The 16,755-nt window shown below is 46.0% G+C and overlaps 1 protein-coding gene across 1 annotated transcript in view; it reads right to left on the bottom strand.

Moving 5' to 3' along the window:
• The window catches only part of NETO1 (neuropilin and tolloid like 1), a 43,955-nt gene that overhangs the window by 14,716 nt on the left and 12,484 nt on the right, over positions 1 to 16,755 (bottom strand). Inside the window, exons 5-6 of the mRNA XM_054381706.1 lie at positions 7,052 to 7,093; positions 6,776 to 6,903 (exon numbers count right to left, since the gene is read on the bottom strand). Of these exons, the coding sequence (XP_054237681.1) occupies positions 6,776 to 6,903; positions 7,052 to 7,093 (170 nt within the window). The remainder of the gene's footprint in view (positions 1 to 6,775; positions 6,904 to 7,051; positions 7,094 to 16,755) is intronic.

Below are 16,755 nucleotides of genomic sequence, written 5' to 3'. Positions count from 1 at the left end.
GAAGACGACTTCCAGTTCATTGCTCTGTGTGACAAATTCAACTAAGGACGTAACATAAACAGACTTGATAGGTGCTGGAAGCAGTGGAAAGAAATATTTGAGTAAAAACCTCTTTGTCTATCTGAGGTCTTGAGTTGCTGAGTCTAGTTGAAAGGCCTTTGGTAGGGAGGCTGGAGGAGATGATCGCTGAGGTCTCTTCCAAGCATTCTGTGATTCTTTGATGCAGGTATATTAGAGCAAACAAACTGCTGATCTTCTGAGTTGAATTGGAGTTTCCTTCTCATCATCTGCTTTGGAGATACCTATTCTCTGAATTTTATATCAAGCAGTGAAGGCCTCATGCCCTAAAATCAGTGGGTACTTTCAATTTAATTATCTGGATCAGAGCTGTGGATGAAATACTGGAAAGTGATGACAACCTGCCATGGGATCCCACCTTGTTTTAAAGAGCTGAAGTAATTTAATTGCATCTGCATCCCTCTGCCAGTTTTTTCTGGCTTCATCACTGGGTGTTTGCCATTGTTCCTGTCACTGGCTCTGAGACCCACACTGGCAGAAAAAAAGACTAAGAAATTGAATCCCCCCAGGGGAAAGATAAAATTGATTCTGTGGCAAACTGTTATCTAGTGCAAGATGTTCCTCAAACCAGTAAAAATATTGTGGTACCTTTCACTGGTGTATGGTACTCACTGAAAGAAATCGAACAGACAAGACTGCGATTCATAGATTTGTAGAATGGTTTGGGTTGGAAAGGACCTTAGAGATCTCCTAGTTCCAATCCCCTGCCTTGGGCAGGAACACTTCCCACCAGCCCAGGTTGCTCAGGGCCTCATCCAGCCTGGCCTTGAACACCTCCAGGGAGGAGACATCCACAGTTTCCCTGGGCAACCTGTTCCAATGCCTCCCCAGTGTCAAGAATTTCTTCCTCATCACCAGTCTCAATCTGCCCTCCTCACGCTTCAATCCATTCCCTCTCATCCTGTCACTCCCAGCCCTTGTCAAAAGTCCCTCCCCAGCTCACTTGCAGCTCCACTTCAGATACTGGAAGGCTGCTTTATGTTCTCTCTGGAGCCTTCTCTTCTTCAGGCTGAACAGCCCCATCTCTCCCAGCCTGGCCCTCCAGCAGAGGCTCTCCAGCCCTCTGATCATATTTGTGGCCTCCTCTGGACTCACTCCAGGAGCTCCATGTCCCTCTTATGCTGGGTGCACCAGAGCTAGAGGCAATGCTGCAGGTGGGGTCTCACAAGAATGAGAGATCTTAGTCATTAATTCTACCAGGAGAGGATAAGAAACTTTGCTTCCCCAAAAGCAAACAAATAAACTAAAACCAAAAAGAGGACAGAAACTGAAATGCCACCACCTGCCTTGGTTGAGCATTTTGCCATTGGTGCCCAGAGGAGCTTTTGGAATGCTGATATTTCCATAGAGAGAGACATTACATTAGCATAAAGGGGATATTCTGCTTGAGGAGAACACCTTATTTCAATGAGGCAGCACAACTGCCACAGCTTCCTCTGTCTCATTTCTGCTGTTAAGCTTTAATAAGACACTTTCCTCAAACCATTAATTTCACATTACTTGCAACAACAGGCAGCTGGTGCACAAGGATTAGCTGTGAGTGAGCTTTGAGATGTCCCTGCAAATGCCAATGCCTTTAGCAACAACACTAATAAAGCATCACTGCCACTGTGGCATGAAGAGATCGTAGAATGGCTTGGGCTGCAAGGGACCTCAGAGATCATCTGCTCCAACCTCCCCACTATAGGCAGGGACACCATTCAACTACACCTAGCTCCTCAAGGCCTCATCCAGCCTGGCCTTCAACACCCCCAGGAAGGAGGCATCCACAGCCTCCCTAGACAGCCTGTTCCAGAGTCTCACCACCCTCAAACTGAAGAACTTCTTCCTCAGCTCCAGTCTAACCCTGCTCTCCCTCAGCTTCAAACCATTCCCCCTTCTTCTGTCTCTAGACACCCTCGGGAAAAGTCCTTCTGCAGCCTTCCTGCAGGATCCCTTCAGGTACTGCAAGATAGCTCTAAGGTCCCCCTGGAGCCTTCTTTTCTCCAGACTGAACACCCCCAACTCCCTCAACCTGTCCTCACAGCAGAGCTGTTCCAGCCCTTGGATCATCTTTGTGGCCTCCTGTGGCCTCTCTCCAGCAGCTCTGTGTCCTTCTGCTGGGGACACCAGAACTGGAGGCAGGATTGGAGGTGGGGTCCCAGCAAAGCAGAGTCAAGGATAAGTAAAGAGTAAATCCATAATTTACACTTGGTCACAATGGATTTTAAGTCATTTCTTTGATATTTTTAAGGTTTGGATTGTCAACAGAATAATAAAAGTGGAAATATTGGAGAAGTTTTACTATTCTGTTATTTGCATCTGACAACAGCAGAATGCTGCCTGAATATATTAGGACCAAAAAGAAGAAATGATTGTGAGCTATGAATAATAGCTCAGCTCAGTAAAGTGATCAGATTATCATCTCTTCAGAGTGAATCACTTCTTATGACTTCTGCTTTTTAATCAATCACTGCAGCTTAGGGCTGACAACAGGATCGATCAGGCCAGCCAGAAAAAGCTTCAAACCATATCCTACCACATCATACTCAGTGGATGTGCACAGACACCCAGTCTCTTGCAACCAGAGCAAGCAAACCAAAAGCCATCCTTTAACTGCCAGAAGGAATTTAGGTGTGAGACAAAAAGCTTCTCCTCAGCCTAACATGCAGCTCGTACATTCAGTCAGTTCTCCTGTAAACACAGGACTGGGCTCAGTGCTGCTGTGACTCTCACCACAGCTCAGTGATCAGTTTCAGTGTCTGCTCCACTCTGCATCTGCTTCAGCTCTGTGTGTCCTTCATTCTGGGAAGCCCAGGGTTTCTAAAGTAGATTGTGCAACACTAATCCTCCTTCAAGAAAGGATCACAGAATAGTAGGGGTTGGAAGGGACATCTGAAGAACACCTAGTCCAAGCCCCATGCCAGAGAAGGATCATGCACAAGAACACATCCAGGTGGGGTTGGAAGCTCTCCAGAGGAGGAGATGCCACAAGCTCTTTGGGCTGCCTGCTCCAGGCCTCCAGCACCCTCACAACAAACAAGTTTCTCCTCATGGTTGAGGTGGCATCTCCTGGGTTCCAGCTTGTACTTGTTGGACCTTGTCCTGTCTCTGGACACCACCACAAAGAGCCTGGCACCTTCATCCTGACACCCACCCCTCAGATATTTAGACACATTGATCAGATCCCCTCTCAGCCTTCTCTTCTCCAGACTAAACAGTCTCAGGGCTCTCAATCTTTCTCTATGGCAGAGATGTTCCAGTCCCTTCATCATCCTCACAGCCCTCTGTTGGGCTGTCTCCAGCAGATGTCTGTCTCTCTTGCACTGGGCTGCCCCAAACTGGATACAGGATTTCAAGTGTGGTCTGAGGAGGGCAGAGCAGAGGAGGAGGAGAACCTCCCTAGAGCTGTCATTCTTCTCTCTAAATACCAGTAGAATTCTGAGTTTTACTCATCCATCCCCTTTTGCAGTGCAGACTCTGTGGCCTGTAAATGTCTGATGTCTGAACATCTCTTGCAGTTCAGTTGCCTGTCATGGTAGGGACTCAAAAGGAAACAGCTATTAGCTGTGAGAACACAGATCAGGCAGCTTTTTGAAACTAGAAATCACATTATTTTAATTTTATGGAGTCTCCTTCTCTGGAGACATTCAACACCCACCTGGATGTGTTCCTGTGTGACCTGCCCTGGGTGACCCTGCTCTGGCAGGGGGGTTGGACTGGGTGATCTCTGGAGGTCCTTTCCAACCCCTGATATTCTGTGGTTCTGTGATTTGCTCTTCTCTGTCCCATTCCAGCTTGGTAAGGGTAGCAGCAATGCTACACCCACACTGCCAGATTAAAGCTCAGGCTTTAGAAATCCCAAGTCCTCACTGTCTGACTGATCTCAGTTCTCATACACTGAGTTCAGACTTGGCTTGAATCTGGAATTGGAACCCAAGGCAAAGGCTTGCATCTTGCTTCTGCAGGCAGTTTAGATTGGATGAGCTTAAGACAAATGAAATTGCAAGCTGCCCACATTCTGGCAGAGTTTAAGTAAGCAACTAAAGGTGTAAAACTCCAGCCCAAAGTGCCTGAGAAACAGTGGCCCTTAGGTATAATTCCCAGTAACAAAATGCAGTACAGAGTACAGGAAGGTGTGGATTTAGAAGTGGCTGCTGAGCTCTTACTGTTTGTAGAGGTGCAAGCTGCCATTAAATTCCAGTGATGTCACTGAGCTCTTGTACTGAACATGTCATTAGTTCAAGGTTAGATAAGCACAAAGAGAGCTCATTGTAAAATATGGACAACAGAATGAGTTCATTTGAATCAGGCTCATAAATAACCTGACCATAAATCCTTACTGCCAGGGGAGTTTCATATTTTATCCACTAATTCCTTCCTTAATCTCTGAAGGCTTTTCAGCTTGTTGCAGTATGGTGAACACCATAACCGTGTGTCTGTGTGTGTAGAGATGTACACCTGGATTGGTGTGTATAGAGATGTCAGAACCACACTAAGAAAGTTCAAGGGCTAAATTAGATTGGCTCAGGTTGCAAGGGACCTCAGAGCTCATTTACTCCAACCTCCCCACCATGCCCAGGGACACCTCTCAACTAGACTCAGATGCTCAAGTCTCATCCAGCCTGGCCTTCAACACCCCCAGGAAGGAGGCAGCCACAGCCTCCCTGGACAGCCTGTTCCAGAGTCTCACCACCCTCAGACTGAAGAACTTCTTCCTCAGCTCCAGTCTAACCCTGCTCTCCCTCAGATTCAAGGCATTCTCCTTTGTCCTGTCTCTAGACACCCTCAGGAAAAGTCCCTCTGCAGCCTTCCTGCAGGATCCCTTCAGGTAGTGGAAGGCAGCTCTAAGGTCCCCCTGGAGCCTTCTCTTCTTCAGGCTGAACACCCCCAGCTCTCTCAGCCTGTCCTCACAGCAGAGATGCTCCAGCCCTTGTCTCATTTTTGTGGCCTCCTCTGGCCTCACTCCAACTCTGTGTCCTTCTTATGCTGGGCATACAAAACCTGGACACAGTATTCGAGGTAGGGTCTCAGCAGAGCAGAGTAGAGGGGAAGAATCACCTCTCCTGACCTGCTGGCCACAGTCGTCTTACAAATAAATAATTATGAGGTTTCTAGCAGGACTTTGAATCCTATAGAATTTAGAGTTAGATCAAGTAAGGATGTCACAGCAAAACCCTGTGACCAACCAAGTACAAGCTGGAATTAAGACTATAAACCAATTTTATTGGCTTGTTTAATTTAATTCTCATTTCTTCTTTACCTGTGTCCGTCCACCTAATCCCAAGTACAGAACTTATATAATAAGCATTCATCAATCCAGTCACTTCATGTCTGCAGCTACTTACTGGAGCAAAATAGGAGACTCATCTACTTAATTGAAAATCTCTATGAATAGTGAATTGATCCATAAGTTTAAAAATAAATAAATAAATAATAAAAGTGATTCAAGTAAATTCTGGAAATAATTTGCTGTGATCTTTATGAGCCAGCTATTTAGCTGCTCCCCTAAACTTTCTCAATAGAAAAATGCTGATACTGATGATTTTCTCTCTTCTGGAAATCCTTCCCTATCCAGTACCAAATGCTGAAACTGATCTTTTCAGAACAGGCTGCTCTGAGATTAGGCAGCAGTGCTGCCTAGGGGTGGTCCTGATGGAAAGCAGCTCCATAGAGAAAAACCTTGGAGTCAGAGTGGACAGCAAGTTCTCCATGGGACAGCGATGTGCCCCTGTGGCCAAGATGGACAATGGGATCCTGGGGTGCATCAAGAAAAGTGTTACCAGCAGGTCTGGGGAGGTTCTACTCTTGCTCTGCTCTGCCCTGCCCTGGTGAGACCACACCTGCAGGGACACCTCCCACCAGCCCAGGTAGCTCAAGGCTTCATCCAGCCTGGCCTTGAACACCTCCAGGGAGGGGACATCCACAACCTCCCTGGGCAACCTGTTCCAGTGTCTCCCCATCCTCACTGTCAAGAATTTCTTTCCCATCTCCAGTCTCAATCTTCCCTCCTCAAACTTCAATCCATTCCCTCTCATCCTGTCACTCCCAGCCCTTGCCAAAAGTCCCTTCCCAGCTTTCTTGTAGCCCCTTCAGGTCCTGGAAGGTTGCTCTAAGGTCTCCCTGGAGCCTTCTCTAGGCTGAACAGCCCCATCTCTCCCAGTCTATCCCCAGAGAGGAGGTTCTCCAGCCCTCTGATCATCTTTGTGGCCTCTGTTAGACCACCTCCAGCAGTTTCATGTCCCTCTCACGCTGTGGGCACCAGCACTGCATGCAGCACTCTAGGTGTGGCCTCACCAGAGCAGAACAGAGGGGCAGAATCCACTCTCTTGACCTGCTGGTCACACTTTGAAACACTTTAAACGTATTGAAAATGAAAATTGGTAAGGTTTTATCTCCCATTGAAGAAAACACATTGATTCATAAAAAAAAAAAAAAAAAAAAAAAAAAAAAAAAAAAAAGAGGATAATTAAAGAAGAATTTAAGAGCATTAGGTATAGCCCAAGAAGCAGCTCAGTGCTGCCCATAGCATCATTTTGGCTGAGGTGACAAATTCCCCTTCCATGGCAGTGGGATAAAAACCCCCCAAAAACCAGTCTACGAGTTCAAGCTGAAAAGTTATTAAACAAGATCTGAGTGTACTGAGAAGTGCAGAAGATATTAGAGAAGTCAATTTCTGAAATTAAATGGCAAAGCAGCAAGTGAATGAAGGACTGACCTTGGACCGGGGTGGTGCTCGGATGTACCATTTACAGTCTACTGCTTCAGTTTCAGAAGCTTTGCCTTCTTTGACAATTTGTACAGATTCCACAATTCCTTCAGGTCCTCCCATCTCAAACTCACAAACTGAATAACAAAACACCAGAAAAAATGAAACCTGAATAGCAAAACAGAAATATTTTCTACAGCAAGAGTGCAAAAGTCCTCCAAAGTGCCACATAAAAAAAAAAAAAAAAACCAAAAAAAACCAACCATAACCAACCAACATACCAACCTGGCAAGGGCTTCAAAGCACCAAGGTCCTTAAAATCTGGATCTTAAAAATCGAGAGAGAGAAAAATTAGCTTTTGCTCAATGTTTTGGCTGTAATGTCAATGTCCTAAAACTTGACAGTGAGATATAATTATAGACCAGTGTTCTGGAAATAGGAAATGTTCCACAACTAAGACAACATAAAATTATAGAATGATAAAATTACGGAATCATAGAATCATAAAATCATAGAATGGTCTGGGTGGGAAGGGACCTCCAAAGGGCATCCAGTCCAACCCCCCTGTAATCAGCAGGGATATCCTTCACTAAATCAGGTTGATCAGAGCCCTGTCCAGCCTCATCTTGAATATCTCCAGGGATGGGACCTCAACCACCTCCCTGGGCAACCTGTTGCAGCGTTCCAGCAGCCTCCTGGTGCAGAACTTGTTCCTCGCATCCAATCTCAGTCTGCTCTTCTCTCATTTCAAACCATTGCCCCTCATCCTGTCCCTGTAGGCCTTTGGGAACAGTCCCTCTGCAGCCTTCTTGTAGCCTCCTCCAGACACAGGAAGGCTGCTGTTAGGTCTGCTTGAAGCCTTCTCTTCTCCAGGTTGAACACCCCCAGCTCCCCCAGCCTGTCCCCACAGCAGAGATTGTCCAGTCCTCTGATCATTTTCATGGCCCTCCTCTGGGCCCAATCCATCAAGTCCATGTCCTTCCTGTATTGGGGTCCCACAGCTGGACACAGCACTGCAAGTGAGGTCTCCCCAGAGCAGAGCAGAGGGGCAGGATCCCCTTTCTTCATCTCTGGCCACGCTGCTTTAGATGCAGCCCAGGCTGCCATTGGCCTTCTGTGCTGCAAGCTTCCACTCTCTTCTTACACTAATTGTTAATGCAGCAATTACTGACACTATTACCCCAAGTTCTTCTCTTCTGAAATCCTTCTTTGCTCTCTTACTGAAGAATTAAAAAAATATTTCTGCAGAGACAAGCGAGCAAGAGCATCACAGAGCTCAGCATATGGTATTTTAATACATCAGTCTGAGGAAAGACAATATATTATGAGAGACATTCACAATCTCTTTCTCTATTTCACATGTTGTAATTTAAAACTCAGCTAGGGCAGAGAAATCTCAATTTCTTTCTGGCTTTCTGAAGGCAATAGAGAGCAAAACAGAAGACCTACCAGTAACCTTTACCAGGGTCTACACTGAGTACCTGAAGGGGGCTACAAGAAAGCTGGGGAGGGACTTTTTTGAAGGCTTATAGTGATAGGCTGGGAGGGAATGGACTGAAGCTTGAGGAGGACATATTGAGACTGGAGATGAGGAAGAAAGTTTTGACAGTGAGGGTGGGGAGACACTGGAACAGGTTGCCCAAGGAGGTTGTGGATGCCCTCTCACTGGAGGTGTTCAGGGCTAGGTTGGATGAGCAACCTTGAGCAGCCTGGGCTAGTGGAAGATGTCCCTGCCCATGGCAGGGAGTTGGAACTGGAGGATCTTTAAGGTCCCTTCCAACCCAAACAAGTCTATGAACCTTTTTCTTCAGCTTGCTGCCAGTGAGCACTGACTCTGCATAGCCTTGTGAGAGAGCTCATCCAGTCCATAGAGTGGACTTTGCAGGACAGAGGGAGGTTATAGGAAACACTTTGTGATATAAAGCAACTTATTGTTATTTTAACACAGGAGAAAGGTTTTCTCCTGCTTTTACCTCAGAACATTCCACAGAATACATAAGTCACTTCAGCATTCCCAGACCTTTTGAAGAACTAAGGTCTTGCCAGCCTTTATAGCCCACAGAATATATTACCTGCAATACTTCAGGAAGTAACCTGCAGTTGACTGCACATTAAGACTCATTTCCAACACAAGCAGAAACGTCAACTCGCTCTGCACCTACTAACAGCTCCCTGCTGTGGGCATCTTTTTGAAGAGAGCCACATCGCACATGAGAAACTCAAACATCTCCTTTAGTTTCCACGTGGGAAGAGTTCACTTTCACAAGAGATTTCCTGCACTGTCTCCAAACAGCTCTGATATGAGGACAAGAAGAGGGAGCTGGGGTTGTTCAGCCTGCAGAAGAGAAGGCTGCAGGCAGATCTAATAGCAGCTTTCCTGTGTCTGGAGGAGGCTACAAGAAGGCTGCAGAGGGACTGTTCCCAAAGGCCTACAGGGACAGGATGAGGGGCAATGGTTTGAAATGAGAGAAGAGCAGACTGAGATTGGATGTGAGGAACAAGTTCTGCACCAGGAGGCTGCTGGAACGCTGCAACAGGTTGCCCAGGGGGGTGGTTGAGGTCCCATCCCTGGAGATATTCAAGATGAGGTTGGAGAGGGCTCTGATCAACCTGATCTGGTGAAGGATGTCCCTGCTGAGTGCAGGGCAGGTGGAAATGATGACCTTTGGAGGTCCCTTCCAACCCAGACCATTCAGTCACTCTATGATAATGCTACAAATTATTCTTGTGGAGTGAGCAGATAGAGGGATTCATATCACAGAACCACAGAGTTGTCAGGGTTGGAAGGGACCTCAAAAATCATCCAGTTCCAACCCCGCTGCCATGGGCAGAGACACCTCCCACTAGATGAGGTTGCTCATACAATTGAATATATAAATGTTATAATAATTGATAACAGATTTTTTAACCAATTCTGTATTGTAAACTACTCATCTGGCTACACTTTATTAAAAAAAAGTTATATAAATTTATGCACATAATTCAATAAATATCTTATAAACTTATTACATAAATATATTCTAAAATTCCTTTCTGTAATTTCAGTATAGACTTTGCACTTGGTAGCAGTTAATAACCAGCAATATAAGCCACCAAAGGAAATCAGCATTAAGGCCAAAAAACAAAAAAAAAGATATTGTTAATAATAATAGTAATAATCTTCATCATTCTCTTTTAATATTCACTTGCACAGAGTTGAGAAATGAGCTACAGGAAAGAAAATAAAAGAAGAAACAAAAATAATAACCCCAAGAGAAAGCCAGAATCATACAATCTTTTATTAACCCACATACTGCAAGCAGCAGATTTGATAACATTCGCTTCTGAGCTTCAACTATCAGATAACAGCTGGCAAATGATGTTGGTAAGTCCTGTTACACAACATCTCCTGGCTCCTCAGAGGCAGCGAGGGGAATGGGATGTGACTGGAACAACACATTTCATGCTGCCTGCTCCGTCATGCTAGCACAGGTGTTGAATAATGGACATGCCACAGACAGCACTTTGTGTCAACCTGAGCCTCCAGGAAATATTTGGCACTTCGGCTCTCATAACCTCACTCAGGACTCAAGCAGTCCCTGCTGGAGATTGGGGGTATCAACAAGAGAGGAGTGTGGGCAACAGGGCAAAAGAGGGGATGCTGCCTCTTGGCTCTGCTCTGCTGAGACCTCTCCTCCAATCCTGCCTCCAGCTCTGGAGATCCCAAGCAGAAGAATGACACAGAGCTGCTGGAGAGAGGACAGAGGAAGCCACAAAGATGATCCAAGGGCTGGGGCACCTCTGCTATGAGGACAGGCTGAGGGAGCTGGAGGTGGTCAGCCTGGAGAAGAGAAGGATCCAGGCAGACCTTAGAGCTGCCTTTCAGTACCTGAGGAGATCCTCCACAAAGGCTGCAGAGGGACTTTTCCCGAGGGTGTCTAAAGACCAGACAAGGGGGAACGGTTTGAAGCTGAGGCAGAGCAGGGTTAGACTGGAGCTGAGGAAGTTCTTCAGTTTGAAGGTGGTGAGACTCTGGAACAGGCTGTCCAGGGAGGCTGTGGATGCCTCCTTTGTGGGGGTGTTCAAGACCAGGCTGGATGAGGCCTTGAGCAGCTGAGCGTAATTGAGAGGTGTCCCTGGGCACGGTGAGGAGTTTGGAGCAGACGAGCTCTGAGGTCCCTTCCAATCAAACCATTCTATGTCTCTGTGGTTCTATGCTATTAGATGTAGTCCTTTGGCTTCAAAGTATTCAAAGAAACTTTCTGCATCTCTAATGTGTTACGATCTCTGAAGCAATCTTTTTCAAATGTTAATCAAAACCATTTGCTTTTCACACTTCTGCACTGAATTCATTCCTTCTGATGGCATTCTCAATTGTTTGGTAGGTCTCATCACTCTGAACAATAACAAACATTTGAATCAAAAGTTCATTTTAGATGGTGCAGCAGAGACCAAAGCTTTCTATCTCACTGAAGGTAAATTTTCCTGTTTGAGGAAACACAAACGTCAGACCCTCATTTACCTCCTGAATTGCAGACGAGGCTGTGACCATCTCAAGGTGCAGCATTTGGCATAACTGGAAGAGTCTTCAGAGCGAGAATAATGTGAGGGCAATCTCTCAGTTTCAGAAGATATTTGTGGGATATATTATATTGCATGATGCAGTTTTAATCAGAAACAGAAAATATCTGCCTTGAGAATTGCTCTCGCAGGGCAGAAGTAATTTGGTGAACAATAATGTTACCTGATTTGATTGTCAATCACTGGCAGCTCTCCATGAAGGGTTCTCAGCTAGACTGTGTGCCCAGACAGCTGAAAAGTACTCTTGGATCTGGTTGGATTCACATTCACAGAATGGTTTGGGTTGGAAGAGACCTTAAAGATCATCCAGCTCCAACCCCCTCCCATGGGCAGGGACACCTCCCACTAGCCCAGGTTGCTCAAGGCCTCATCCAACCTAGCCTTGAACACCTCCAGGGAGGGGGCAGCCACAACCTCTCTGGACAACCTGTTCCAGTGTCTCACCACCCTCACTGGAAAGAATTTCTTCCTCATCTCCAGTGTCAATGTGCCCTCCTCAAGCTTCAAATCATTCCCTCTCATCCTGGCACTAAAAACCATTGTCAAAAGTCCCTCCCTCAAAGATAATCAGGGGGCTGGAGCATCTCCCTTATGGGTACAGGCTGGGAGTGTTGGGGCTGTTTAGCCTGGAGAAGAGAAGGCTCCAGGGAGACCTTAGAGCTATGTTTAAAAAACAGTTAGGACAACATTTCTATCAATGCTGAAGAAAGTACAATCCTCCTTTTATTTCTGAGCACCAAAGAAGCTCAGATGGGTCACCTGAGATGAAAGATTTACATAGCCTTGCATTTCCAAACAGAGAGGAAAGAAATCAGCACTGGTCACAGCCACCAGTACCACAAAAGTTACAGTAAGGTGACAGCACACAGCTACTAACCTTCACCTCACCTCTGGTAAGCCAAAGAGCCTCTAGATTGAGCCCTTTACCAAGCCCTCAGAAAAATCAACCAGCTGATGAGGATAAACATCCAAGGCGGAGAGAGGATACATCTCAATCTGACACTTTTACCATCCTACTAACTGCTGCAGACTGCAAAATAAAAGCAAATCAGTTCATGCCTGATTTTTCCTGCAGTGCACAGAATCAGAGCTACAGATTATTGACAGGAAATCTTTCTGTTAGATAGAGAGGACTGGGAGCTTCCTACCAAGGGGCTTGTGTGCATTTCTTGAAGAGGAATTAGCTAGAAGCACTGCTCAAAGAGTGAAATATCTGTTAAGGAAAACTAAATATGTCAAGAGCGAGATGTGTGAGCTGAGAAATCCTTCATTAAACAGACAATAACAGAAAGTCCATAACTGTAGTTACTTGAACCTATGCAAATATCAAACCAACAAACATCACAGAACCACTGAATGTCAGGGATTGGAAGGGACCTCTGGAGATCATCCAGTCCACCTACCCTGCCAGAGCAGGGTCACCCAGGGCAGGACACACAGGAATACAGCCAGGTGGAGTTGGAAAGTCTCTGGAGGAGACTCCACAACCACTCTGCGCAGCCTGCTCCAGGGTTGCCACCCTCACAGTGACAAAGTTTTTCCGTGTGTTTCTGTGGAAAACATGGGAGACTGAAAACAAGTGATAGGAATATGTCTTTGTTTCTGACAGAAACGCATCGTTTTTCTGTACAGACAGCTACAGAATCTGAGCACTTGCAGCTCTGTGGCTAGAATAACAAAGAGCTTCTCTGCCTAACAGAAAGGCCTCAGCCACATTGAGTAGACCAAAGCACTGAGGTGATTGATAGATTCATACAGTGGGTTGGGTTGGGAGGAACCTTCAAGATCATCCAGTACCAACCCCCCAGTCCATTCCCTCTTGTCCCATCACTACAAGCCCTTGTCAAAAGTCCCTTTCCAGCTTTCTCGTAGTCCCCTTGATTGTTAGGAGTTATTGTCCATACCTATAACACCTCAGCAAGCTGTGGATGTGATACATACAGACGAAAATTCAACACTGAAGGAAAGGATAACTAAAGAAAAAAGTGGTTCTTCAATGTCAGCAGAATCTCTGCAGACATACACATGGCCAAGGTCACCAAAGGAAACTATTGCAGACAACAGTGCTGCCAGGATGAGGCCATAACACAATCAGCCAGAAGTGCATCCCACTAAGAGCTATTAGAGAATCTGCCAGGCAAGGAAGTCAGAAGATCTGGACCAAGTTTGAAGAGAATTCAAAAACTCTCTACTCATTAGATATGAGACACCAAGTTTCTATATTTTTTTTCTTGATAAAAAAGGCCTTAAAATATTTGAATGAGAATCACTAATTAAGCTGCTGAGCAGATTTGGGAGGTGCTGTTGTGAATACAACAAGAAGTTGCTTCCAAACACTTGTAGAAAACAACTACCCAGGCTTGCTGTTCACTAAAATCCTCTATTAACTTCCCTGCTCTGCCACTTCCAAATGCTTCATAAGCGTTACAGAGAATCAAGAATTAGTAGGGAAAACATTGGTGAATGTCCACATTTTACAAGTGTTTAAAGCAAAGGGGAATCATGAGAAGCTGGACAGAAGGCAGCAATGGGCACTGGCAGCCCAGAAGGCCAATGGCAGCCTGGGCTGCATCCAAATCAGCTTGGCCAGAGATGGAGAGATGGGATCCTGCCCCTCTGCTCTGGGGAGACATCACCTGCAGAGCTGTGTCTAGATCTGGAGCCCTCAGCCTTTCTTCATAGCAGACCTGTTCTAATCACTTCATCATCCTCATGGCTCTATGATGGACTCTTTCTAGCAGATCCCTGTCTCTCCTGAATTGGGGAGTCCCAAACTGGACACAGTATTCATGTTCCCTGCCTCCTTTCTTTCCCCAGCCAATTATACTTCCATTCAAAGTGAACGAGAACAACCTGAAATTCTTGCAGCCTGAGATACTGTTTCTTTTCCATGTGAGGCTTGGAAAAAACCAACCCCAACCTTTATGGTAGGTTCAGAGAGTTCCATCCAGAAATGATCAAAGTTTATCAGTGTTTCACAATACAAATTGTAATTAAAATCATATTTAAAGAGTAAATTTGTTTTCTTTGCTTATAAACTCCCAGGTCTACAAAATGGTTTTAAAAATCACAGCCAAATTGCAGCTGCTTATTACAGGCATTCACAAGGAATAACAGAAAAGAAAGACAATTTCCTCACTTCACTCAGAGTTTTGACATTTCAAGCACTCGGTCCTTACACCATACACAGAGCCTCATTCAACCACCTCTTGCTTCCCCCCTGTCATTTAGAAAATCACCAAAATGAAAGCCTAAATTATCCTCTTCATGAGCTAGTTCTGCCACACACTGGCTGTGTTTTTGTTGGGGTTGTTTAGAGGCCTGCATTTGTCATTAAAGTCATTTTTTCTACTGCTAGATTTCACCTTTTACAGGGCTGGAAAGTGCTCTGATAAAAAAAAATAAATTCAAACAAACAAACATCTATTTAAAAGGAGCAGAAATTATGGAAAGAGAATTAGGCTTGCTTCAGCTGCAGCTTGGTGGGAGTGTTGAAACTCCACTAGACTTCAACATCAGAGAATGGGTTGGGTGGGAAGGGACCTCCAAAGGGCATCCAGTCCAACCCCCTTGCAGTCAGTAGGGACATCCTCCAGTAGATCAGGTTGACCAGAGCCTTGTCCAGCATCACCTTGAATATCTCCAGGGATGGGACCTCAACACCTCCCTGGGCAACCTGTTGCAGCATTCCAGCAGCTTCCTGGTGCAGAACTTGTTCCTCACATCCAGTCTCAATCTGCTCTGCCCTTATTTCAAACTGTTGTTCCTCATCCCATCCCTGCAGGCCTTTGGGAACAGCCTCTCTGCAGCCTTCTTGTAGCCTCCTCCAGACACAGGAAGGCTGCTGTTAGATCTGCCTGCAGCCTTCTCTTCTCCAGGCTGAACAACCCCAGCTCCCTCAGCCTGTCTTTGCAGCACAGCTGCTCCAGCCCCCTGATCATTTTTGTGGCCTCCTCTGGACCATCTCCATCAGGTCCATGTCCTGGCTGTGTTGAGGGTCCCACAGCTGGACACAGCACTGCAGGTGAGGTCTCCCCAGAGCAGAGGGGCAGTATCCCATCTCTCCATCTCTAGCCACTCTGCTTTGGATGCAGCCCAGACTGCTTTTGGCCTTCTGGGCTGCCAGTGCCCATTGCTGGCTGACATTAGCAGGTGGAGATCCAAATATTTCAATGCCAAGGAGTGAAGAACTTATTAAACAAAAAAGTTCCAGAAGTTTGCCTATTCCTGAGAACTGTTCTAAGTAATTGCTCTTTTTTTTTTTTTTTTAGGACTGAGTCCAAATAACTTTCAACCTGCCTCAGGTGTCAGGGCTCTTTTGACTTGCACAGACTAATTGATCTCCATTGGAACATTTTTCTTGGTGCCCTAATTGATCTTTTCTTTTTTCAGCTTCATCAAGTTAGCTGCCTTTGTACCCCCTGCAGACACAGCAAATAATTTCTTCCCTTGCTTCTCCAGGTACTATTCGAACAATAATAAATGGCGGCAGCTTCAATTTTAGTCATATTTCCTTCATTTCTTTTCAATCTTGTCACACAGCCACACACTCAGTATCACATTGCTCATCTTCCTCCACAGGCCAGAGCTTCCACCCAGATACTGAATGCAGAAGTGACAGCTGAAGGGACTGCAGGAGACACAGGGGTGGAGAACACTGAAGACTGCTGGTACCAAAGAGGTATCTCTGTTGTGTTTGTCACTGGGATGTAGAAAGCTGCCCAGGCAGGCTGCAGTTGGTGCTGTTTCTGCCCAGTGAGATGACTGCAACAAACTGCAGCTCCCCCGAGTGTTCAGCAGCTCTACACACTGATAGTTTCCAGATTAATCTTTGCTTTGGATCGTTCCTTGATAGTCTTTAGACAGAGGATAGTTGAACTGGGGCTGTTCAGCTGGAGAAGGGAAGGCTCCAGAAAGGCCTTAGAGCAGCCTACCAGTACCTGAAGGGGGCTAGAAGCAAGCCATAAGGGGACTCCTGACAAGGGCTGGGAGTAATAAGAGAGGGAATGGATTGAAACTGGAGGAGGGCAGATTGAGACTGGAGATTAGGAAGAAATTCTTTCCAGTGAGGGTGGTGAGACACTTGAACAGGTTGCCCAGGGAGACCTTCCAGGCAGCTCTGAGGTCCCTCCAGAGAATTCTCTTCTCCTGGCTGAACAACCCCAACTCCCTCAGCCTGTCCTCACAGCACAGCTGCTCCGGCCCTTGGATCGTCTTGGATCTGGACTCACTCCAGCAGCTCTGTGTCCTTCTTATGCTGGAGACACCAGAACTGGCTGCAGGACTGGAGGTGAGGTCTCAGCAAAGCAGAATCAAGGGCAGAATCCTCTCCATTTTTGTCCATTTACACTCAACATCTACAGCTACCTACAAAGCTGCTACAGAAATTCTGTGTTCTTTTAAACAGGTTTCCACCTGAAAGCCAGAAA

Source organism: Indicator indicator, chromosome 6, assembly GCF_027791375.1.
Source record: "Indicator indicator isolate 239-I01 chromosome 6, UM_Iind_1.1, whole genome shotgun sequence".
In the NCBI taxonomy this organism is placed as follows: domain Eukaryota; kingdom Metazoa; phylum Chordata; class Aves; order Piciformes; family Indicatoridae; genus Indicator; species Indicator indicator.
Note: the sequence above shows the minus strand (reverse complement) of the source record. Positions and strands in the feature narration are given on the sequence as shown.